The sequence below is a fragment of the Acomys russatus genome, chromosome 28 (assembly GCF_903995435.1).
Source record: "Acomys russatus chromosome 28, mAcoRus1.1, whole genome shotgun sequence".
NCBI classification, from domain to species: domain Eukaryota; kingdom Metazoa; phylum Chordata; class Mammalia; order Rodentia; family Muridae; genus Acomys; species Acomys russatus.
The window spans coordinates 40498256-40522996 of record NC_067164.1 but is presented as its reverse complement, the minus strand read 5'-3'; the positions used below and the strand labels follow the sequence as shown (position 1 = coordinate 40522996).

At 43.7% G+C, this 24741-nt stretch overlaps 1 protein-coding gene across 6 annotated transcripts; it reads right to left on the bottom strand.

Moving 5' to 3' along the window:
• Window positions 1-1523: 1523 nt before the first annotated feature.
• LOC127210857 (DBIRD complex subunit ZNF326-like) lies at window positions 1524-16044 on the bottom strand. Of its 6 annotated transcripts, none has more exons than XM_051170620.1 (6): window positions 15939-16044; window positions 13776-13820; window positions 6664-6756; window positions 4343-4503; window positions 4098-4214; window positions 1524-1845 (listed from the first exon to the last, which is right to left on the bottom strand). In XM_051170620.1, exons 1-6 carry the CDS (start codon window positions 15952-15954, stop codon window positions 1570-1572), a joined length of 708 nt encoding a protein of 235 aa, XP_051026577.1. In that variant the 5' UTR covers window positions 15955-16044; the 3' UTR covers window positions 1524-1569. The 6 variants fall into 6 exon arrangements, with proteins under 6 accessions (XP_051026577.1, XP_051026576.1, XP_051026578.1 ...); XM_051170619.1 differs by adding an exon at window positions 6512-6625 and having other exon boundaries at window positions 4098-4503; window positions 6723-6756; XM_051170621.1 differs by lacking the exon at window positions 15939-16044 and adding an exon at window positions 6512-6625 and having other exon boundaries at window positions 6723-6756.
• Between the last annotated feature and the right edge of the window lie 8697 nt (window positions 16045-24741).

Sequence of the window (24741 nt, the reverse complement as noted above, 5' to 3'; positions counted from 1 at the left end):
AGGGCCATGCTGCACATATTCTTTGTCTATTTTTAAGTCATTTATGTCTTTTGTTGGTGACTTAAAGTTCTTCGCATACTCTGGATACAGGCCTTCCTAAGATACACTGTCTGCAGAAATTGTTTTACATTTTCTAAGGAATCGAAGAAACAGTCCCATGTACCCAAAGCTGACTTCAAATCCACAATTCTTCTGCCTCAGGCTCCCACGTCCTGACATTACAGGCATACACCACCACCACACACAATTTTTTTTCACTTTCTACTAATGCTGGCCTTTGAGGCACAAAGGTTTTTAATTTTGAAGAGTTTTAGTTTACTTGTTTTTATTTGCTGCTCCTGCTTTGGTGTCCTGTGTAAAAACCCCTTGTTAAATACAAAACCCTGAGTGCTTACCTCTGCAGCCTAAGAGCCCTGTGAGTCTGCTCTGAGACGTCCTTTCAGGTTAGCCGGTGAGCTAGCTGAACCAGGAGCGAGACTGTCCTCTCCTACTCTGAGCAGTCCAGTTCCTCAGCCTTGTTAAGCCAGTGCGTCAGATCTGGCTCCTCTGCTGTTCTCAGTGCGTTCCCACAGATCCATATACACATCAGTCACTGTGCCAGCACCACCGTGACGTAAGATGGCAAACTGTGACGTGTGAGTCCCTAGTCAGCCAGAACCCTGAGAAGCTATAGTCCAGACCTAAGAACTAATGCCTTCTGGACAGTGCTGCCTCCAGCCTCGTCTAGTTCTCCTCAATTTAGATTTTCTTTAATTTCCTTCACCACTGTTTTGTAGCTCACAAAGTTTAAGTTTTGCGTTTCTTTTTAAGTTTATTAAGGTGTATTAAGTCCCTTAGTACTATTATAAATTATCTTATTCCCATCTTCAGATGGGCTTCAACTTTCCAATTCTGTAAAAACAAAACTATGATTATCTCTAAGAAACATCTCCAGAAGACTAGAAGCAAATTAATTTACCAGAAGAAATGAATGCCAAGAACTAGGAAAATTTTCTTCCCTTTGTCCTAATACAGAGAATTCTGTACATCAAGACACACACTCCTTCAATAATAAATATAACATCCAAGAAAGGGGTCTGAATCAAACTCATCTGCAAAGGCTTTTAAAAAATACATGTTGCTGGGTGTCCTGGCACATGTCCTTAATCCCAGCACTTGGTAGGCAGGACAAGTGGATCTCTTTGAGTTCCAGGCCAGCCTGGTCTACATATCAAGTTCTAGGTCACCCAGGACTATATAGGGAGACCTTGTCTCAAGAGAGAGAGAGAGAAGGGGGTGGGTAATTAAGGCTCAGAGAAAAATAAACTGACCAGCGCACATTAATTGTACAAGTACACTTGGGGGCTGGCAACGGATCAGCAAGGAAAGGCACCTGCCACCAAGTCTGATGACCCGAGTTCAATCCCTCGGACCTATGAGTGGAATGACAAGTCCCACAAGTTTTTCTCCGACCTTCCACATGCATGCTGTGTCAAGCACATGCCCACACACACACAGACAGACGGACAAACAGACAGACACACACACCCCCTACATTTGGAAACAACTGGCTACCAGCTGCAAGAGGATTTATAGGCTAACAGCTACAGTGCACTGCTGCACATGAGCACTGTCTGATGTGCACGCACCCTGAGCCATCGACTTACTTGGTGACTTGCTGAGTTTCATCTTTTCCACAGGTTTTGCGAGCTTCGGTTTCTTGATAAAGGCTGCCCCGGGCTTAGTAAATATTTGCATCATCTTTCTTTTTATTCCTCGTGCAGCAGCAGCCGTCACATTGGTGGGCTTGTTCTGATAGTCAATAATAATCCCAGGTCTATGAATGCTTCCATAATCACCCATGTGCTGCAAATTTGTGAAATCAAGAAACATTAGCATAATGTCAAAAGATAAAATATTAATTAATACAAATTTTACTAGTTTTCACCTGAAAATTCTGTGGAATTTAACTGAATTTTACATGTCCACTCTGAGAAAGCACACATAAAAATTTTATAAATTATTACATGAACTTAAATCCAATGAATTAGTAGTATTCCCAATGTTACAAAGGTGGATATGTTCTATTAACTTTTACAATTCACAACTGTTTGAGCTCATAAACGCCATGTGCCTGTCAGAAGGTCACACTTGGACAACTCTCTGACAACTCCTCTTCAGACTTCCTATTTGATGTTTCCCAGGAAAGACCTTAAAAGAAATCTTTTATTTTACTAAAACTTGCTTAAACCTAAGATACACAAAGATGATCGTATTTGTAGTTTAAAGTAAAAAAGATCCAGAAACCATTTAGTATTTCGCCCTGTTGGGAACAGGAATGAGAAGAAGATGGGGCGTGAGTCTGCAGCGGGAGAGTTAAAGCACAGCCATGCACCAACTCTCAAGACACGCTTCAGCTAGGAGCTGCTTCTTCCCCAAAGACACACAACACCCAGGAGCCCAGGAGACAGTCTACAGAGAAGAGCCACACCAGCAAAGGACTCCGCGTCCCTTCCTCTTCTCTTGCCCTGAACAAAATACACTATACCAAGAGGCCATGCCCACAGAACTTTACTCTGCTAGCCTTACTTTAGAAGGTAAAGGCTGAGGAGTAATCTAAAGAGAAGGTCCCAGTGACGGTTAAAAGGAAGATTCTGCCAGTTCATCTACTTGGCTAACAAAAGGAAGGAAAGAGGAGTCCACTCAGACCAGAATGGTAAATAAATACAAAGTACAGGAATATTCAATTTTACTATCAAGAAAACAAAATTGATACCTGAGTCCTCATTAAGAAAAAATCTTTTGCCTAAAATATTACACGGCATGGAAGATATTAAAATATTTTCCCAATTTTTCAAACTAGAATGTAATTTCAATCTCAAAACACAACACCTACTATCCAACTACTCTTAAGTAACTACAAGTCGTCAGGCATTGGTGCAGCTACACTGGTGCTTACGCCGCAGCGCAATGTGTGACTAGAAATAGCTATCTAACCACGAGAGCCTCGCACATGTCTCCAAGGAATTTATATGGTCACATCACAGAAATCTTCATTACAAACATTAAAGGTGCAATGCATTTTATGTAGGTAAAGAGTGACTAAAAATGCAAATTTTCCACACAACACAGAGTACACTGATGACCAAAGGCTAATGAACAGTGAAAACACACACCCTGCTAGCCTTTATCAGAGCACCCTCTCCTGCAAGGAGCATAAACTCAACTGACTTTGAAAAACATTTATATTATAAAAATATAAATATACAATAGTATCTATATAACCAAATACATAATTCCATCATATACCCAACCTTACTAGGTAAAAATTTATCATCAGGTTACCCAAGACCACAAAGCATAACTGTTACAGTATATACCCTGAAATTAAACACCTATGGAGTAGTATATTTGTCCAGTTAGGCAGTAGCTTGTAAAATACTACTTCCTAGGAAGGAACTGTAAATGTATGCACAAGAGATTCTTCCTCAGAAAAGCTAGGGAACACACAGCAATCACCAAGAGGACATACAGTAAGGAGAGCGAGTCGGCACAGTGATGCTGACCACAAACCTCTCTACCATCTGGTAGACCTAGCAGCCTCTTCACCATGGAAACACGGCTAAGCTACCCTGAGCTATCACTGACTTTGATCTCCTGTGTGTTTCACAGGAACCATGGAGCCTTGAAGGGATTCTACTTGCTAGAGTTTAGTAACAAAGGATAAATATTTATTATGCATGGCGCCTTTAACCTACTCAAAGCTCAAAAAGGGCTCAGTCACCTTTTACAATAATCCAACAACTATCTCACTAGCGAACTGCTAGTGTTTACAAGGAAAAAATGCAACTCCTTTTAACCCCTTTTAGACCAAACCTAATATCCTCACCTTTTTCATAAAGGGAGATTTGAGATAACTTCATGAATAATCATCTCACACTCCAACTTATTTTCTGAGGTGCTGGAAAACTTTTGCAGCCAACCTAGAACGTTATGACTCAGCTTCTGGTTAAAATACACTGGGACGAACAGTGTCTGTTCTCCTTGGAAACCACGGTCTTGAAAGGGTTTAAAAGAGTGACTATTGAAAAGAATCTGAAAGATTCTGTTGTACTTACTCCTCGGCCTCGGCCTCTGCCTGTGGATGGTCCTCCAAAAGCATCATAGTTTCTGCTTCCAAACGCACTTTCAGGATAAGCAGGGGTTCCTCTCCCCCGAGAGCCTACAGGTGCAGGCTTCATATGGGGTGAAGAAAAACTGCTGTAGGAAGAGTAATTCTCTCTTCCTCTGTCCTCCATAAACCCAGGCCTCAATTTTGAACGGGAGTAAGGTGCTTCCCAGCTAGACCCGCCCTGGTTTCTACCTCCGAAAGAGTCAAGGCTAGTCCGGAAGGAGCTCTCAAATCGACCACCATAACTACCTCCGAAGCGGCTTTGTTCAGGTTCATTAAAACCATAGTCAGATCTGTACAGATCTCGCCCACCCAGAGAAGACCTGGAGTCGTAAGACTCATAAGGTCCAAACCTGGAAAAGTTGCACAGTGAGGGAAAAAACAAAAGTAAGCTTACTAATGTTAGACAATTCAAAAGACAAGTTATCAGATGACATTTATCAACTAAAATTCATTTATACCACAGCGGTTTGCATAGTTCTGCTTTTGCTCACACTTGATTAGGGCTGGGCCATCCAATATGAGACCAGACAGAAAGCTATCTGAGTCAGTTTCTAAATATAAATTGAGTTCAGTTAACCTTAGCTTTAAACTCTGCTTTTTGGTAGCATTTCTATTTTAATAAGATTTATCTGTGTAATAAAGCCCAGCCCTAGTCTTAAGAAAAGGTTATCTCTGAAGTTCACAAACTAATCAATCTTTCTTTGAACCCTTCCCTAGTATTGAAAGTTACAAAGCATTTACAATAGTTTGGCTTTTCGTAGGGACACAAACTGAAGACTGCACAGATGGGAAAGGGGTCTTTGTGACAAAGTGATCCTTTGCACCTCAGTAATCTATGTCACAAAACTGCCTCACGTGTCTGTAATAACAAAAGCTAAGGAATTATCTCAGGCTATAAAGTTTGACACTCTGCCAAACTTCAGCCAAGGCTAATCCTCACGGACTCTGACAGACTAGTAAATCTAACAAATCTAGAAGAGTAACATGTAAAATAGAACATAACAGTAAAAGACAACCAACATATACCCTCTACATATGAATTTTCAAAGCAGATGAGAAAGAATACATTTTATAATGCCTTCAATTATTTGAAAAAGTATTTCCTATCAGAAAATTATCACATAAAACTACTCTAAAAGGTAAGCACACTGTCTCAACAGAAAAAGAAAAAAAAACACAAAAAACAAATTTTACTTATCACAAATCCAAAACATGGATTACAGAAGTTGCTTATTATCTTACAAGACAGTTTTTAAAAGCTGACAGTTACACAAGAGATGAATGGTAACAGCTACAGGAAGAGTCTGTGCACAGCACACTCACACTGCAGTAACTGACACACTAAGGCAGCAAATGATGCTACACCTCTCAGTGACTTACAGGACACTCAACTGAAGACGCTACTTAATTCTGAAGCCTGGTAGCCATATAAATACTATTCCTCTTTCCAACTTTGCATTTCAAAGATTCCCTAAGGGTACTAATTAACTGTCTGCTTTCTTGAGTTTACTGAAACCACAGTGGCACACGTGAAGCACAGAGAAAAGGAAGCATCACTCCAGCCGTCGTTAGGAACCAGGTCCCTCAGTTTCCGAAGGACGATGACCTCAAATGTCTAGTTTGTATTTAGAAAGAAGTTTTTATCTCAAAAACCAGACCCCTTTAATGTTACTAAAACATGACCACACCTAAGACCTGTAGTTGTCTAACTAGATTTAAGTCTCACAGAGCTTCAACAGTGAAATAGAAAGAGTCTAGACTGCAGGTAAAGGTGCAGTGTCCGTAGCTTTAATACAATGCCCCTCCTTCTCAGCACGAGGGTTCAGATGTAAGCAGCAGCTGCTAGTAGCAACCCAGACATGATTTAAAGAACACTTCTATTATTACAACATGCTCTTCAAACTTGCTTTAAAATTAAAATTAAGTGAAAATCTATCTTAAATGCTTCTTAACACTGAAAGCTGATAGACTAATTCAGTTAAAGCCACTCTCAGCAAACTATTTTGCTGTTACACAGCATTTTTAACCATTAAGAAAAATAATTCACAAATAAATATTTCAATAGCATTTGATCATGACATTTTGACTGATGAGGAATTAAAACTCAAAGAAAAATTTTTTCTTTTTAAAGTGTCCACTGTTAAAGACTGTCTTATTCTATGACACTGGAGAGAACGGTGATGTCTGCAGTAAGCCTGAGAAACGTCGTGCACTCATTCACCAGCCCCTTTCAACGTTTAAGGTGAGGATTCAATACCCAACAACGAAGTTCAAGTATCATAAAAGCCTAAGGAATACTTAATATATCCAGAATCTTATAGTTGTCTAATTATTTGGCCAAGTGATGAAGTAATTTACCTGCTACCCCCACCACCACCACTGTGACTGTCCATGCCATAGGACTGGTTTAGGTAGGAATCCATGGATCTTTGACCCCCATAGGATCCATGGCCATAGTCACGATCCAGTCCTATAAGAGTTTAAAAAGAAAAAAATTAAATGTTGCTCACCTTTACTGGCACTCAAAAGAAGAATTTTTAGATAAATATCCTTGAATGCCAGACCTCCTCCGTAAGATCCAGGGCCATAATCACGATCCATTCCTGAAAAAAAATCAGGAAGAGATTATGAGTAAAATACACGATATTCTTCCAAAAAAAATTGTATTAAATTCAAAATATTCACCAGGCGGTGGTGGTGTACGCCTTTAATGCCAGCACTCATGAGGCAGAGACAGGTGGATCTTCAGCTCCAGGCCAGCCTGGTCTACAGAGCGAGTTCCAGCACAGCCTGGTCTACAGAGCGAATTCCAGGACAGCCTGGTCTACAGAGCGAGTTCCAGCACAGCCTGGTCTACAGAGCGAGTTCCAGCACAGCCTGGTCTATAGAGCAAGTTCCAGCACAGCCTGGTCTACAGAGCGAGTTCCAGGACAGCCTGGTCTACAGAGGGAGTTCCAGCACAGCCTGGACTACAGAGGGAGTTCCAGGACAGCTAGGGCTATACACAGAAAACCTGTCTCAAAAAAACAACAGTGGCTGGAGTGATGGCTCAGGGCTCAGAGTACTGACTGCTCTTCCAAAGGACCTGGTTCAGTTCTCAGCACCCACATGACAGCTCACAATTGTCTGTAATTCCAGTTCCAAGGAATTTGACGCCCTCACACCAAAGCACATAAAATGAAATAAAAGGAAAAAAAAAAAAAAAACAAAGAACAACAAACCACAATATATTCACACGAATCATCTAAAGCAATAATTTGCATTAACATTTGAACTCAATATTGAAGATACAAATACCAAAAGGATAATCTATTGAAAAACTACTATTTGCTAACAAGCTTCACATTTCAAAGAAAAATAGACTATCAACTACAAAATTCTACATTAAAAATTATTTTCAGTCTAAGAAATATTTAGTGGTATAACAACTAGCCTCAAAAGGTCAGCATTTAATAAATCCTAAGAGATTTTATTTTGTCCCGAGTATACTATGATGCAAATATATGCTTGTACTAATTGTTCCCAAACTATCTAAAAACTCAAGAGCACCTACATTCTTAACTAGAAATGTCTATCACTACTGATACAGGTATTTTAGTAAGTAAAACCACAAACTAAGACCAATCTTTTGGCCCTGTGCCTGACAGTAACAAGGCCTCAATGAATACTTCAATTTTCAAATATTTCAAATAAAAGAAATGAGCGTGAATTTTCATAATACAAACACTAAAAAATTCTAGTGTAGGAGTAAACAAACCTATACTAGAAAACTAAAGGTCATAAAATTAATTGATGATGATGAAGAAAGATGAAAAATTACATAAATATTTTTTGTAAAGTCCCTTAAAATGCCTTATTACTACTCATACCATATTTTATTATAAATACAACAGTACACAGAGCTAAAGCTTTAATGTATGTTTTTACAAGTACTAAGTTGTCCTTACAACTAGTTAATGTCTCCAGTCTGAACAAAGATGATGGCAATTTCACATAAATACTACTCACGATACTACCTTTTAAGCCTTAAAGTGACCTTAACCAGATAAATAGAAGTACTATTTAATCTTTTCATTTTTTCAGACTTGCAAACTAAAGTCTAAAATGAAGACATGAGCTTCTGAGTATGCTGCAGCTGTTCTCTGTCTAACTTCGTGTTGTTTTTCTCTACATGAAACATTTTTTCTCCCAACCCAACTATCTGCTTGGAGTCTTTAAATTTTTTTAAAATCTCTTTCTAAATCTCTTACTAAACCATTCAAGAAAACTTTCCCGGTGCTCAGCTAACTACCATCTTTCTTCTATTTACAAAGTCCTACAGGTTTTACACAGTGTCACAGTAGTCTGCTGTTGTAGCCTCATCTTACACTTCTACTTTTTATGTGTGTGGAGGGGGTATGGCGAATGTGCCATGGCACATGCGTGTAAATCACAAACTCAGATGGTCAGGCTTGGCAGCAAGTGACCATCCTGCCAGCCCCACAAATTTCTAAGTTTTCTTTTAAAGCCAGGGTTTCTCTGTGTAGCCCAAAGGCGAGCACCACCACCCCTGGAAAACGTCTAATTTTTAATGCACGTTAGAGAAGCAGTTCTCATACCACGATTTGCTGGCCAGAGGTATTGAGACCTTTTCCTGAAATCAATGAGGCCAAAACTATTTTCATAATTAGCAAGAATATTATTTGCCTTTTTCATAGGATTTGCACTAAGCAGAATGCATAACTGGCATATCAGTACAAATCAAGGAAGCAGTTAGAGCTTCCTAATCTAGCAGCCACTGTGTTCGCAGCGCACACCCAGGAGAAGGCTCCTGACGAGTAACTGCTAATTTTGATTTAATTACATCTTTGTGTTACTAATGTAATGGAACAGGAAATGCACATAAACAACTCTGCTGCAACCAAAGCATCACAGTTCTCTCCAAAAAAAAAGCCACTGTGCCATTAACAATTTTTCATAGAGAACACTTTTCAGTAGGGAGAGTAGAAAACAAAACGTATGGCTTTCGTGGACTGTAAACTTGGTCAAAGGCCCTTGGCTGAGTAAGGAACAGGCCCTGGGAACCCACTGCTTACTGTGGTTTTATTACACGGAATTGGTGCAAACTCCTCGGTCAGAGAAGTTTCTTTTTACAGTGGGCAGTAGTAACGTAGAGATTCATAACTGGTCAAAGTACCTGTTGTGTGTGTGATCCTATAAAGGACACTGTGGACGACAGACAGAAGACTAGGAGCCAAGCCTCAGGAGGAGGCCAGTGACGTGCTGTCTCTGGACATAACACAGCAGCTTGGTGACCTGCACAAAACTGAGCCTGCCCGATGCTCCCTCGCAGGCTGGGGACCTGCAGGCAGTTAACGGCTGCTTTGCGCAGGGACTCCTCTCTCTTCCAAGTGTCCAGTGATGAGTCAGTCGCCCACAGCCTGGTAACTAGACACACACGCATGCTCACTCAGGCCACCCTAACTAAACTCAGTGGGTCACGGGAAGGAGATGCGAACATTAAAGGGGGACTTGAGAGGGTGGGCACAGAGAGGGTAGAAAAGGAATTAGAAACTAGGATAATTGGGGATAAATATAATAAAAATACAACTTTACATTGTGTATAAAATTGTGAAAGAATAAAATATATTTTGCAAACCCATGGCTTTCAGACATGAGCGTTTGGCAGACATTTTCTCACAAATGCGATGAATGAAACTGTTGCTACAAAGGGACCAAAACTATTTGCTGCTAACAAAACAATGCATAAACTTTAAAAATCCTAAATTCCTAAAAATTTTTATCTATCACTGCCAGCCTGACAGCTTCCCAACACTTGAAAGGTTTTCTAAGTAGTTGGTGGTATTAATATGATTTTTATATTGTACACTAAGACCTGTCACTATTTGGAAAGTGCGTAATTCACTAATCAAGAGTCGATCATTTGTTCGAAATTGCAAAGTATTTGACACCACATATGCCTGTACTTCTTATAAAGAGAACAATTTTAAAGATAAAATAACATTACCAACATTAAATTTCCTGCAAGGCCTCAAAATAAAAAATAATTTCAACATTAACTTTAGTCAGATACCGAAAGCACAAAGTTTAGTTATTTCTGCTTCTTTCTGGGTTAATAGTGGCTGTCTTAGCTTTTCCTTTTAACCCTGTATTTTTATCCCACTACCGAATGAGCACTTACAGGCCAGGTACTGTGCGCACATCTGGAGAGCGATCCTCTGCAGCAGCTCTCACTTACTGTCCATACGCTGTAACTGGCTAAAGGTGGAGTCTCTATACACATGCAGTGTACTTATATAGAAATATGTTCTGTAAACAGCTTTTCTCCCAGGTTACCAAGATAAGCTTTAAAATCATTTCTAAAGTATTAACTGTAAGGACTTTATAGTTGTTTATTCAGAAAAACAAATCTGCCTTAATAATTTGAATCTAATCTACTTACTTGAATCATTATTAAATAAATAATATGCTGAGTTGCAGAATATCCAGCAAAAACTACAGTATGACAAAATCCCTCCCTCGCTGTGTAACGTTAGGTCTGAATGGAAGTGCTGTGCATGCTCCTGTGCTGACAGCACGCCAACTACCGTCACCTTCCCCCAGGCTACTGCGAAGTGTTCACACTGGTTTCCCTGCTTCCATTTCTACTCCCTTCTATATGTTCTAAAGATAAACGCCAGGATAATTGTTACCATATAAGGTAACTCATATCCAATAATGGTTTACCACTTTATGCTAACTTAAAAGCCAAAGCCTTACAGTGACCTCCAGGATTGTATGCTAGTAGTTGTGTGTGTGGTTGTGTGTGTGTGTGTGCATGTGTGTGTGCATGTGTGCAGAGATGTGTACGTGTAGGTGACACAAGTGTGCACATATGTGGACACCAGAGGACGAAGCTGTGTCCAGCTCCTTTGAGACAAGGTCTCTCTGGACCTTGGAGCTAGGCTGCCAGTAAGGCACAGTGACCCATCTCCACCACACACAGCCCTAAAGTTACACATCCATGCACAACCATGCTTCGTGTTTTACTTGGGTTATGGGGATTAAAACTCAGGCCCTCATGCTTGCATTGCTAACCAGAAGCAAGGCTTCCACACCTCCTGCCTCCTCCTTACACCCCACCAAGGAACACAAGGCAATGTCTAATGTCTATATAAACATTTCTGGTTGACACTACTAGGCAGGTAGGTGCTACTGACATCAACCACAGAGGACCAAGGATGATGTCCAACATTCTGCAGTGGTTGCACAGGACGAGGACACACACACATTACCCTACAAGAAAAATATTAGCTCACTCAAAGTGTCGATAGTGCCCACATTGACTCTGCCCTGTCACCTCTTAACCACAGTGACTACCTTACAACCTCATCGGGGTCACTCAACTTACAAAGGCCCCTTGCTGGTTCTAGAACCCAACAGATGTACACCCGTGTCTCCACTTACTGCTCCCTCCTCCAAGCACACTTTTGCATCTGCTGTACTCACTAATACACCTCTCCTAGGTCATCATTTTCTGCGGATTCTTACACATAAGCAGATTGCTTTTGAGTTTTCAATGCCTTCTGGCTATACCTCACCTCTCCAGTCTTATCTTCACACTGCTCAGCAGAAATAATCTGTTCTGGTCAAACCAGTCTTCTTACTCCCTTTCAAGCTCAGTGTTCTCAGTCCTACCTTTGTCACGCATTTCCGTCTACCAAGAATGTTCTTTCCCATCTGCTATTTACATAAGGGTATGAAGTAAGAAAACCATGGGAGCCACTGGAAATACAAACCCTTCCTAAAACATGGTGTGGAGAAAATCTGTATCAGCACCTTCTACTTTATCTCAGTGGAAAGAAAGTAGAAAGGCTATCACTGCATCACCGGCTCCATTTGCAACCAGCACATCTTTTGTTAGTATTTCCTAGAGTCTGTTACATCCTTTGTGCAGAACGCAGTCTGCGTCCTTGCCTCTTTAACTCTGTCAAATGCCATCTAGTTCTTGAGCCTTTGCCCAGTGATTCTAAAATCACAGCACACACATTTAACCTGTCTCTCTTCCTGCATTATCATTTCTCCCACCATTTTTTATCTTCTTCCATACAATATGTTATTTTTTAAACTATATTCTGAATGTTTAATCCCTTTAGACGGGAAGCTAGTTCCACAGAGACAGGACAGTGTATCTGTTTACAGGGAAAGTCTCAGCTCTCAGAACATTTCCTAAGGTTTGCATCGCTTGCTAAAAAGGTTAAATGAAGGCAAATCAAGCCCCTGAAATTAAGCTCATTTATAAAATGCAAACAACTAAGACCTCAAAGTATTTTCAAGTAGTGGATATTAGCCAGAGGAAAAAGCCAAAGTCTTTTATTCAGAATCCTGCATCCAATTGTAGTTAAGTTTCTTTAGCCAATTTTCCAGCCTCTAAACTGGGCTAATGTCAATAAAAAATTAAATTTCCTGTTAATTTTAGTACATCACAGTCATCAAAAACATATTCCTCAGCACTAAGTAAATACTGCTTTCTATATGGCAATAGCCTTGCTCAAATCTGAAATGCCTCTTTATTTTCAGAGATAATAAACTATATCCATAAAAATGGGCCTGGAAAGACAGCTCAGCAGTCAAGAACAAGAGTTCCTGCCATGGACCCAGGGCTGGGTGCGAGCACCACAGCAAACTGCGCGCGGTGGAGGGGATGCAATGCCTTCCTCTGGAGTCCTACAGCACAGCACGCACACGGTACACACACGCACATAAGCAACATTCTCAACGGCACAGTCTTCAGCAGTACATTTTCTTTGATTTCATGACTGTAGTGCGTATAAAAACTAGATTTTGCATTCCTCTGGTAGTCAAAGATATTTACTGCCATTCCTTCATGTCTTTCATGTGATTTTAACCTCCAAATTATTCTGTGATTTTTTTTCTTCCTGTCATCATCTTTTATAGCAGGGCCTTAGCTCTAGTCACTATCAACACAACACGGCAGTCTACATATCTCTGATGAGCACAGCCAACCACAAGCCAACATCAGGCTTCTGTCAACAAGCAAGCAAGGTTCTTTAAAGTGTGCTCCTGAGACAGCTCTTTAGCATATATTTGGTCAGGGAAAAAAAAAGCCTCAAATGCAAAGGCAACATGCATTACAACAAAAGCTGCACAGAAGCAAGATAACAATCCACCTGATCTACGTAACTGAATACCAATTCAGCCAGCGTCCTGCAAATCAGTCACTCAGAACGTAGTCAGATATAAAATCAAAGAATCCTAAGTAAAATAAAACAGAAACAAAGGCCATGTAGTCTATAACTTCTTGTTCTGATCCCATATTCAAATAATGTACATAAAACTGGAGGTATCACTGTGGCACACTTACATAGCATTCATGAGATTCCCAGCAGGTGTACATGTACACACACACACACACACACACACACACACACACACCAGAAAAACAAACACTATATACAGTATGACAATAACACTGAGATTTATGACTCAAGAGGCAAAACCGTATCTGAAACAAAGTGGGCCAGGCTTTGTGCATTACTACTTGTGTTTTTATAGATATGCAAAGAAAAGGTAAAATACATCCCCTCAACAAAGTTAAAAGGAAATGAAACCGGATACTTACCATTAAAGCCCTGGTAAGTATTCCTGCAAGCAGAGTGTATGTAATCTACAAAGACACATCCAACAGAAAAGAATTAGTGCAATGTTAGCAAAACCCCAAAATTAGAGACTCATCTACTCGGAATTCATTTTCAAATGTCATTAAATCAATTAGCAAAAAAACTGGGATACAAATAATTGCAAATATCCACCTGGGAAAACACATCACTCCTTCACTGCCTGATGGCAATATAAGAACTAGTTTATAGTCCATATCTGTAACTGCAAAAGAGGGGACCTAGTACTAATTTACAAAGTTAAGAAAAAGTGAAACAGATTATGTATTTGTTATTATGTACCAAATGCTGCAGAAAAGAAGATACATTTGAGAAGTGATCTTATGGAATACACTTAACAAGCTCCCTAAATACTTTAGGAGCTTGTCTGAAAAACACATATGCATATATGTATGAGGGTGTGGGCTGCGCCCATCCAGGCATGACGTTAAAGTCTTTACTTAACTCTACAAATAAAGACTGCAAAGCAGCATTTAGTACGGAGCTTCTGCATGTGAGAGCCCAGGCCCAGGACACAGGGCCAGAGTCAGACATTCATATTCTGTGGCCCAACTGCAGCAGAGATGGCTGAGCACGGGCAGTTAGGAGAGCACTCGTCTTGGTTTTTGTTTGTTTTTTGTTTGTTTGTTTGTTTTTTGATGATTATAATGGAAAGCAAACACAGCAAACTTTACCTTTCCCTTCCAATTCTCTACAGAAAATGGATTTCCTTACTGACTGCTCGGATTGCCGTCCTCTGCACACACACAAGGTTAACATGTGCAACACACACGTTGGTTGTGTCATCAAACTCCAGAATGAAAACAATCTTTGTTCCCCCAATGTCAACTCTTAGATATTAAAAATATTGTAATTTAGAGTCGCCTGTATCACAAAAAGCCACAGCCCAACACTAAACTACAAACAGTACACTACTCTGAAGAGCCCAACTACTTCAAAGAGACCGAAAAGTTCCCTGAAAGCAGTGATCTCGGTCTCTTTTCCTCTACTTACATTTGACAGCTTTAGCTTCTGGCAGCAAATCAAAAACCAAAAGCTCCTATGCTAGCACCACGCCTTAGCCAATGGCAAGGATTTTTTTTTTTTTTTTTTGGGTGGATGAAGAGGCTCCCTTACAGGAAATGAACCGGTTTTACTTAAATACCTACTTCCTAGAGATTACACCCAGGTTAACCCTACAAACAAACTACTCCACGTCTCCCTAACACTGTTTATATGTATACACATGTATGTATGTGTACACATCACTTTATCTCGACACTAATTCCCATTAAAGTTGAGCAAGATTTGAAGGTTTCAAAATTAACTGTACTTCAATGGCCCTAAAGCAGACCGGCTGGGATAGCTGAAAAGCATCGTTACAATTAGGTTTATTTAATCAGTATGGGCAACAGGGATGAGCTGTGCACCGATCTATCCTAACGAGAAGGGCACCCGGAGCTTGCTGTGCCAGAATTCTAGTAGCATTCATACACATGTCCCACCCACACCCCCTTAAAAAGGGGGGGGGAGGGGATGGGGGCGCCACTGGTTCACGGAACTGTTTCAAATGAGGTATATGCAAGCGGGTAAACTGCGGTGAGTTATCCAACAGCCCAGTCGGCTAATCACTGGTAATAACTTGCATGTTCTCGCTGGAGGGGATGGGGTGGGGAGGGGTGTCGAAGCCCACCGCGATGGAGCGCCCTTTAAACCCGCCTCACTCCTGAGCAGCACCGCACGAGCCTGAGGCAGCCAGGGTCGGGATCCCACAGATCCCGGGGTGTGGGGTGGGGTGCGGACGCGGTGAGGACCCGGTGGGCCCGGGCGCCACCCGCGCGAGGCCGGGAAGTGGCAGGCGGCCCGGGGCTCGGGAGGCCGCGGGGCTCGCGGCTAGCCCGACCCCGTGGGCAGCGGGTGGACGAGCCCTGGGCCGGCCGCATTCCCGCGTGCGGCTCCGGGACAACCGGGCTCCGGGGCCCGCGCGGCCCACAGAACAAAGCCACACGGCCATCTTGTGGCGGTAAACAGACCCCCGGCGCAGGCCGCCCGCCGCCCTCCCCGCTCGCCAGCCCGCCCGGCTCGCCCGGCCCAGCCCTGCCCGGAGGCCCGCCCCACGCGCCGCTCACCGTCCTCGAAGTCCATGCCGGACGCCGCGGGGCTTGACGATCTCGGCGCCGAGCTGCGGCCCGCGGCGAGCGCCCGCGTGACCCGACGGTGTCCGCGCGACCGGCCCGCGCGACCGAGAGCGGCGCTGCTGGACGGGAAGCCGCAAGCCACAGTGAGGCCGGGGGGCGGGGCCGGCCGGCGCTGCCAGTCACCGCGGCACGGCCTTCGATTGGTTGTCGCGGGGCGGTGGGCGGGCCCTCCGCGTGGGGTGGGGGGCCGGGAAGAGAAGTCCGCTGTCCGGCTCCCCGGGGTCCCTAGCCTTTCGGAGCTGGGCGGACGGGAGGTGCTGAGGGAGCGCGGGAGGCTGGACTAGGGTGTTCCGGGAGGGATCTGGGTGGCCGGCCATGTTTGAGCCTGGCAAGAGAGAAGGGGGTTCAGTAGGGCACACCTTCCTCTTGCGACCTCTGGCTTTTTGTTGGCTGCGGGTGAATGAGAAGGGAAAAATAATTTTTAAGTACTTATGGAGTTGTTCTTCATTTGAGACACACAAGTCAGGAGCGTGCAGAGGAGCACAGACTGCTAAATACGAACCAGTCATAAGACCATACCAAGACAGGCTGTTGTAGCCACTGCTGGGTTTTAAGGTGTAAGAAAAGCAACTGTGAAAGTTCACAGATGAGAAAGATACGGCAGGAAGAAAGTAGTCCACAGCTAGAAGGACCTCTCTCTCTCTCTCTCTCTCTCACACACACACACACACACACACACACACAGAGAGAGAGAGAGAGAGAGAGAAAGACAGAGACAGAGACAGAGACAGAGATTATTCCACTTTAGATATGTTGGGGACAGAGGCAAAGGTATTCACTCAAGAACACTTTGGGAAAACTATTTTGGTTGATGTGACTTGAACCACAGTTTTAAATAATCTAGTTCCTTTTTGTTGTTGTTATGTTTTCACAGAGCAAATGGTAGGTAGTAACAGCACATGGGTTACCAGATCAGAAGCCAGAAATCAAATTATTTTCGCTCTCTCTGGGTTCAACCAATTTGCTGAGGGAGCAGGAAATGAACCTGGAAGAACAGCAAGATGTACTACAGTAGCCCCAAACCTGGGCAGGGCATTGTCTCCTCCTCCTCCTCCTCCTCCTCCTCCTCCTCTTCGTTTTTTTTTTTTTTTTTTTTTTTTTTTTTTTTTTTTTTCCTTCTCCACCCTCACTGACTCATCTTGTTCCCCACCCATTTCTTCATCCTTTCTCTTTTTTCCTCCTACTCGTGTTTTCTCTTCACCTGGGCTGAACATGCCGAAGACTGAGCTCACAGTTTCCCTTCCCGAAACTGCTTGTGCTCCTGCGTTCTTTCATCTGCTCATGGCACCACGAGCAACTGCGCATTAATCCCAGCCAGAAGGCTGAACCCCGTCCTCTGGAGCCGCTCTCACCGCTCCGCCACGCCCCGCAACGCCACGCCCCGCCAGCCTCCCACTTCCAATGCACACCCCGAGCCCTTTTATCTGCTTAACACCACCTAAAATGTCTTAAGCCTTCCCGGTCCCGTGGCCACTACCTGAGCTAACACACTCATTATCCCTCTGTTTAAAAAAAAATTGCATTATCTAATTCACTCCTCTGCCCTCAGCCTCACCTGTCCTCAGACTCCCCAGGCTGAAGTGATCAAAACGCAAACCTGAAGATGACATTCCCACATCGAAGGCAGGGAGTAAATCTAGTCAACGCAGAGCACAAGGAAAAGAGGGGGGATCCCTGACATTTTCCCTGTTCCTATATCCTCCCCCCCCCACTCCCTGCTCTCTCCGTCCTCCCTCTCCTCTCTCTCTCCTTTATAAAGACTTTTAAAATCATGAATAGGCATTATCTGTGTGTAGGTATGTGCACGAGTGCAGGTGCCCTTGGAGGCCAGAAGAGGGCAGCAGGTGCCCCTGCAGCTGAAATCACAGGTGGCTGTGAGCTGCAGATCTTAGTAGTTAGAAATTGAACTCAGACTACCAGTTCTCCAAACATGCCTGTGCTTTTTCATGGCTCTTGTGTAGAGGAATTTTAATCCAGCAACATGGCTTCTCTGCCAAGGGATCACATGCAAAGACCTTCTAGGTGACCTGGCTGGAATGCAGACATGCCTGTAGTACACACCTTTAGTCCCAAACAATAATTATAAAATTAGTTTATAAAGGGAAGCAGCCATGTTTGACAGTGACATATAATTGAGGAGCAGACAAAGTGACTAACCAGAGAAAGATTTGACAGAGAGATAGGATATGCCCAACTCTCACAAGAACAGGACAGGAAAAAGAGGCTACTTAAGAGCAGTGCAGGGGCCAGGCGTGGTGGCGCACACCTTTAATCCCAGCACTCGGGAGGCAGAGGCAGGCAGATCACTGTGAGTTCGAGGCCAGCCTGGTCTAAAAGCGAGTCCAGGACAGACAAGGCTACACAGAGAGACCCTGAGCTCTTGAAACCTCACAGCCCAGCGGCACACACCTCCTCCAACAAGGCCGCCTCTCACAATCCTTCCTAAGCAGTCCAACTGGTAGCCAAACGTGCAGACACGAGACTGCGGCGGCCATTCTCATTTCAAACCACCGCCCCCTGCACAGCATGAGAAGCCGTCAGCCGCTGCTACTTTTACTTGTTTAACAAACCCTGAGGACCAACCTTGTGCCGAGCATCACTATCTTATGTCATTGTCATCACTCGCCCCCCCCCCCAGAGTCCAGCTAGGCTCCCTCTTTGTGAGGCTCAGCTTTCTACCCTAAGGGTCCAATCCTCTGTACAAAGCCATCTGTTATTTCATCTTCTATATATTTTACAGCAAACAGCAGGTTAATGAATTACAGACCGGCCAGTCTAGTAAGATTTTAGAAAGATATGGGGGCTGGACTTTTTATGCGCAGAGGTACAAAGGATATGGAATTGAGGTCAGGAGCTTACACCTAGGCACCTGTTCTCACGGGGGTTATATCAGAGAAGCCAACGACCTTCAACCCAAAAAGGGTCAGTGTCTGCACTCACTAATGACCCAGAGTCCTCCACACCATCGGTATGGAGTCAAAGCCTTGTCATTGTGGGCCACACCTTCGATGACCTCGCCTGTGTTTCCTCTCTTCCTTCTCTGTTCATCAAGTGCACCATAAACATTGCCTCTCTCTAGACACCTCCCTAAGGTCTTAATCGGAGCCATGCCAGCGCATGCTCTGTAAACACATGCACAGCTTCACAGTAGGAGTTTTGTTAGCACTTATGAATGAGTTTATTATAGCCCTGCCTGGCACCTTGTTCATACATTTTTTTTTTCTTCCTTACATGGCCTACTTGTCACCATGAATGCTGAGCAGGGGAGGAGCATTTGCCAGAAGCATTATTTGCCTACAAGGACTGGAGTACATCAGATGCCCCAAAGAGTGGGAGATGTTCCAAGGTACCCTCTTTTTTGAAAACACCCTCATTTTTGGCTTCCTAGCATGTAACAGCCCATCATAGCCTTTACCATGTAAGTTGGGAACAAATTAGCTGTCAACTCCAGTGAGTGTAAAAGAGGCAAGGCTCAGGGCTATATAGGGTTTCACAGTTGACAGCACCTGCTGTGCAACCATGAGGACAAGGGTTCGGATCCCAGCACCCAAGTAAAAATCTGGGCAAGCCACCTCCAGCTCTGAGGGGTCTGAATGTCCTCTTCTGGTCTCTACACATGCAGAGGTGTGTACACACACATACACTCAGACACTTGTGCACACAAGTAAACAAGTGTCAGTTATTAAAAGGATAGGTGAGGCTCTCTGATCACTCGGTTCATTTGCCGTAATGCCCAAGTCTCGTAGAGGATGTTACCTCCTTGCTGTGGCTCTGTTACTGGGACCCTTGAAAGTGCAGGTTGATTCCTGCTGTTGCCAGCTTTGCCGGGACATATTTGTCACCTTGAGAGATCATGTGATATGTTTGTTGAATGAGTTAAAAGTGGATCCAGGGCCAGTTCCTATATCCACACATCTCTCTTAGACATTAAGGCCACACTAAGAACTTTACTACAAGGAAGCACTACCCCAGCATGGCCAGCAGAGGGCACCACACACCACACATAGTGAAGGTGTGTGCTGTGCTTTGGAGCACAAGGTTCCTGCAAATCAGAAAAAAGTAAAAGCAACCCACCGAAGTGGAGAAAGGCTCAGTGGGGCTGCGTCCTCCCACACACCAGCCTTTCTCTTCGAACCCAGTCATAGACATAAACGTTCCTGTTTGTCTTGTTTCATCAGATGTCATTTTTAGAGCTTATTTTAAAAGCATGCAACGAAGCAAACTTGTTATAAAGTGACAAATCTGAAGTCCAAGCTATGAAACAGCACGTGGAATTTGATAATTACTGTGTTAACAAAACATTTGAAAGCCCAAAGCTCAGAATAGGTGGGAAGGATAGAATGCACAACCAATGGCCACTTTTGTACTCACTTTTCATGTGCATGTGCACACTTACTGTGCCCTCTCTAAGATAGAACATATATGTATTTGACACAACATGCAATGGTTGCTTGTACCAGAATTTAGAAAAGGGCTGTTTAATCAAATACTCTCCTTGTGTCTCTGAAAATACAGTGAGGGGCTCTTGGCCACTTCAGTCGGAGCTGTTGACTGAGGGCTCTCTGCTGGATTCGCCGGGTGCTTTGTTGCTCCCAAGGATTCTGGCTTGGCGATAAACCTAAAACTGTCACCCATATCCAACTGTGGAAGGAAATGTTATTTTGCGTTTCAGTCACTTGTATGTGAGAAAATGTCAAGTCCGGGAAAAGAAAACTTTCTAGAGATGGACTCAGCACATGTGGCCCCGCGGGTCAATGCTGGGAAAGTGTCACCAGGCCAGGAGTCCAGTCCGCTCCACACACCTGCACCTCTGACAGCTCTGAGTCCTGGCTTTCCTGCCAGAGCCTCTCCCAGCAGCCCTGATGCCCTCGGGAGGTAATTAGTAACAAAGGGCTTCTAACTTGAAATATGTTGTGTAAATGCAAAGCCCCGGAAGCACACAAGGAGTTTGCATTTCATGAGAATATCTCTCAGCCAAAGACAACAGTGATGCATCTTTCAGCCAAAGTCTCTTTTGCAGCTGAAATCTCTCCCACCTTTAATCTGAGGAAAACAAAAGGAGTTATTTCCAATGACTTTCCTACAAATCAAAGCCCTAAGAAGATTTACCTCTTTCATGGTTTCAGAAGCAGAGACCCTGCTTCAGGGTTGTTTGGATGAAGTCTGGGTAGGTCTCTGTCTGGCGTGGAGGCAGGACCAGAAGGAAGCAGACCAGGTGGCTCAGGGGGAACCTGCTGCCTCTCCACACCATTTGTGTTGCTTTTGTCTTGTTAAGATTTTGTCGTCTGTAATTTCCTTTATTATCATCATAGTCTTTGTATCAAGGCCCACGCCAGTGGTAGCAGGTTTATTTTTTTATTTTCTGACAGAGTTTCTCTTTGTAGCTCTGGCTGCGCTAGAACTCACTTTGCAGACCAGGCTGGCCTCGAACTCAGAGAGATCCACCTACTTCTGCCTCCTGAGTGCCGGGATCAAAGGTGTGTGCCACCACGCCCAGAGCAGGTTTCTTTTTAAAGATTAGTATTAAATATTAACTGTTGGGCTGGAGAGACGGCTTAGAGGTTAAGAGCACTGCCTGGTCTTCCGAAGGTCCTGAGTTCAACTCCCGGCAACCACATCATGGCTCACAACCATTCATGATGAGATCTGGTGCCTTCTTCTGGCCTGCAGGAGTACATGCAGGTAGAACACTGTATACATAATAAATAAATAAATAAATAAGTCTTTTAAATTGTTTAAAAAATAAATTACTAAATGAATACTAACTGTCTTCCCCATTTCAATTTTACATTACACTGTCAAGACAAAAAAGTTGTTAAACTCAAGTTACTTAAATCCAAGACGTACTTTCATGATTAGTGAGGCTAAGTCAAGGCAGTGGCTTTGCCTGCCCTGCAATATAAGCAAATCTAGGCCCTAGAAAGATGGGACCAGATTACCATTGCTTTTGAAAAGTGTGCTATAAAAATGAGTGTCCTGGCCAGGCATGGTGACACACGCCTTTAATCCCACCACTTGGGAGGCAGAGGCAGGTGGATCACTGTGAGTTCAAGGCCAGCCTGGTCTACAAAGTGAGTGCAGGACAGCCAAAGATACACAAAGAAACCCTGTTTCAAAAAACCAAAAAAAAAAAAAAAAAAAAAAAAAAGAAAGAAAGAATTAAGGGCTGGAGAGATAACTGTGCAGTTAAGAGTACTTGCTGCTCTCTTCCAGAGGACCAGAGTTTAGTTCCCAGCACCCACATGTGGTTCATAACCATCCCTTCCAGGGAATCTTGACACTTCTTGATTCACATACAAACAGGCACGGGGAAATATTTACATATAGATAAAATAAACATCTGAAAAAAAGTATTTTAAAAATTAAAATTGAAGATAGCACTCAAATTTCAGAGTCAGTTCTTGAGGACACAGCAATACAATGAATTCTATCATCCCAGGCAAAAGGAGAAGGCGTCTTTTAACTCAGAGAACACGCGTGCACACAGCTGACGACTGTTAGGGCGTTGAAATTTCATATGCTCTCTTCACTAAAGCTAGACTAACCACTCTTCCTCCTTCTCTCAAAATATAATCCAAGAGCTTTAGTAAAACTAAAGACCTCTGCTCTTTGGAAAACACATTTTTTTAAAAATAAAAAGGGGCCAAGGATGGGGGGAGGGAAAGGCTCAGTGAATACAGTGCTTTCCATGTACACATGAGCACCTGAGCCTGCTCACCAGCACCATGTAAAGGCCAGGACCCACACTGTATGCCTATAATCCGAAAGTTGGGCTTGTAGCAGCAGGAAGCTCTCTGGGGTCCACTGGCCAGCAAGCCAGCCACACTGAACTTCGAGTCCCAGGTTCAGTGAGAGACCCTGTTGCAAAACATAAGTCAAACAACAGTCGAGCAAAATGCCTAATGTAAGCCTCTAACCTATACACACATGCATGCACACATGTAAACACACCTACACATACAAAAACAAATCAATAAGCAGGCAGGCAGTCCATATCCTGGGATAAAATATTTGCAATGAATACATCTGGCAAATGACTCATATTTGAAATTTATGAGGATCTCGTTCTTCAGTGATAAGATGGCAACCTAATTCTCTAATTTGTCTTAGTCACTGTTCCATTGCTGTGAAGAGACCCTATGACCAAGGCAACTCTTAAAAAGAAAGTATTTAACTGTGAGCTGGCTTATAATTTCAGAGGGTAAGTCCATGACCATCACTGCAGGAAGCAAATAAGGAATGGGGGTAGGAGGGAGAGAGAGAGAGAGAGAGAGAGAGAGAGAGAGAGAGAGAGAGAGAGAGAGAGACAGAGAGGGCACCTGCCATAGGCTTTTGAAACCTCAAAGACCAGCCCCACCCCCCAGTGACACACCTGCTCCAAAAGGCCACACCTCCTAATCCTTGCAAAACAATCCCAACTTGGACCAAAACTGTGCACCCTATGAGCCTGTGGGGGTCATTTTCATTCACGCCCCCCCGCAGCATCACAGTTGGACAATACATAAGTCAGATCTGTGGTGAGAAGCCTGTGAGAGATGCTTACCATCTCAGCCATGGAGATACAAACTAAGGCTATACTAGTGTACTACTGTGATCTGATAGATGGCCCAAATTAGATACAGAGACTGTGTGGAACTCTCAAGTCTGATGACAGGAACCTAAGATGATACTAGGAAAAACAAATACGCATTTGCTTATTGTGCTGTGTTGGCTCTGGTTCCTTAATAACTGAACTTTATTGTGAATTTATTTAACAAATGTACCTCCCTTACAACCGGTTATCCTAAACAGGAGGGAAAGGAGGTTAAGGGGAGCAAGAATGAAACTTTCCGGGTATCAGTTCCGCGGGGTGAGTCCCTTGGTGAATGAATCCCTTGGCGTAATTCTCTGGGAGCCTCGCAGATCCTCCACCAGACAGAAAAAGTCGCACAGCTCAGGGCCTGAACCTACAGCCCTCTTCCTCCCGCTCACAGCTTGGCCCCCCCCCCCGCTCCCTCTGCCCCCCCACCCCCCCCACCATCCCCCTGCCCCCCCCCCCCCCCCCCCCCCGCGCAGTCAGGCTGGAACCACTGATCTCTCTTAGGTCCCTCCTCCCATTGATGGTTTTACAATAACCCCCCCCCCCCGTGTGTGTCACAGGTGTTTATCTGAGTGGGGGTATCAGTGGGGTCTCAGTAGGAGTGGGGCTATCAGTGGGGACTCAGTAGGACCCAGCCACCCTAGACTGCTTTCACCTGGGGCCCAATCTAAGACAAGGTCACATTCCCTCCACAGTGCGGGCTAGTTTTTGTCAACTTGACACAAGCCAGGGTCATCTGGTAAAAGGGAACTTCAACTGTGAAAATGCCTCTGTTTAGAGTGACTGGAGGCAAGCCTGTGGGGCATTTTCTTGATTGGTGATGGGGGGGGGGCTGGCCCACTGTGAATGGTGCCTTCCCTGGGCAGGTGGTCCTGGTGCACAGAAGAAAGCAAACTGAGCAAGAAAGGAGGCACGAGGCGGTGACGGGAGTGCGTCCAGGTTCCTGCCTCCAGCTTCCTGCCCTGACTTCCCTCAGTGCGGAAAGGGACCTGAGAGTGGTGAGCTGAAATAAAACCTTTCTTTTCCACACTCTTTGATCATGATATTTTATCAGAGCACTTGAAACCTAGGGCACTTATGACATTTTTATGCAGCAGACATGAAAACATGTCTCTCCAAAGATGCATAGTAATATTAATATTTATATTAATTTAG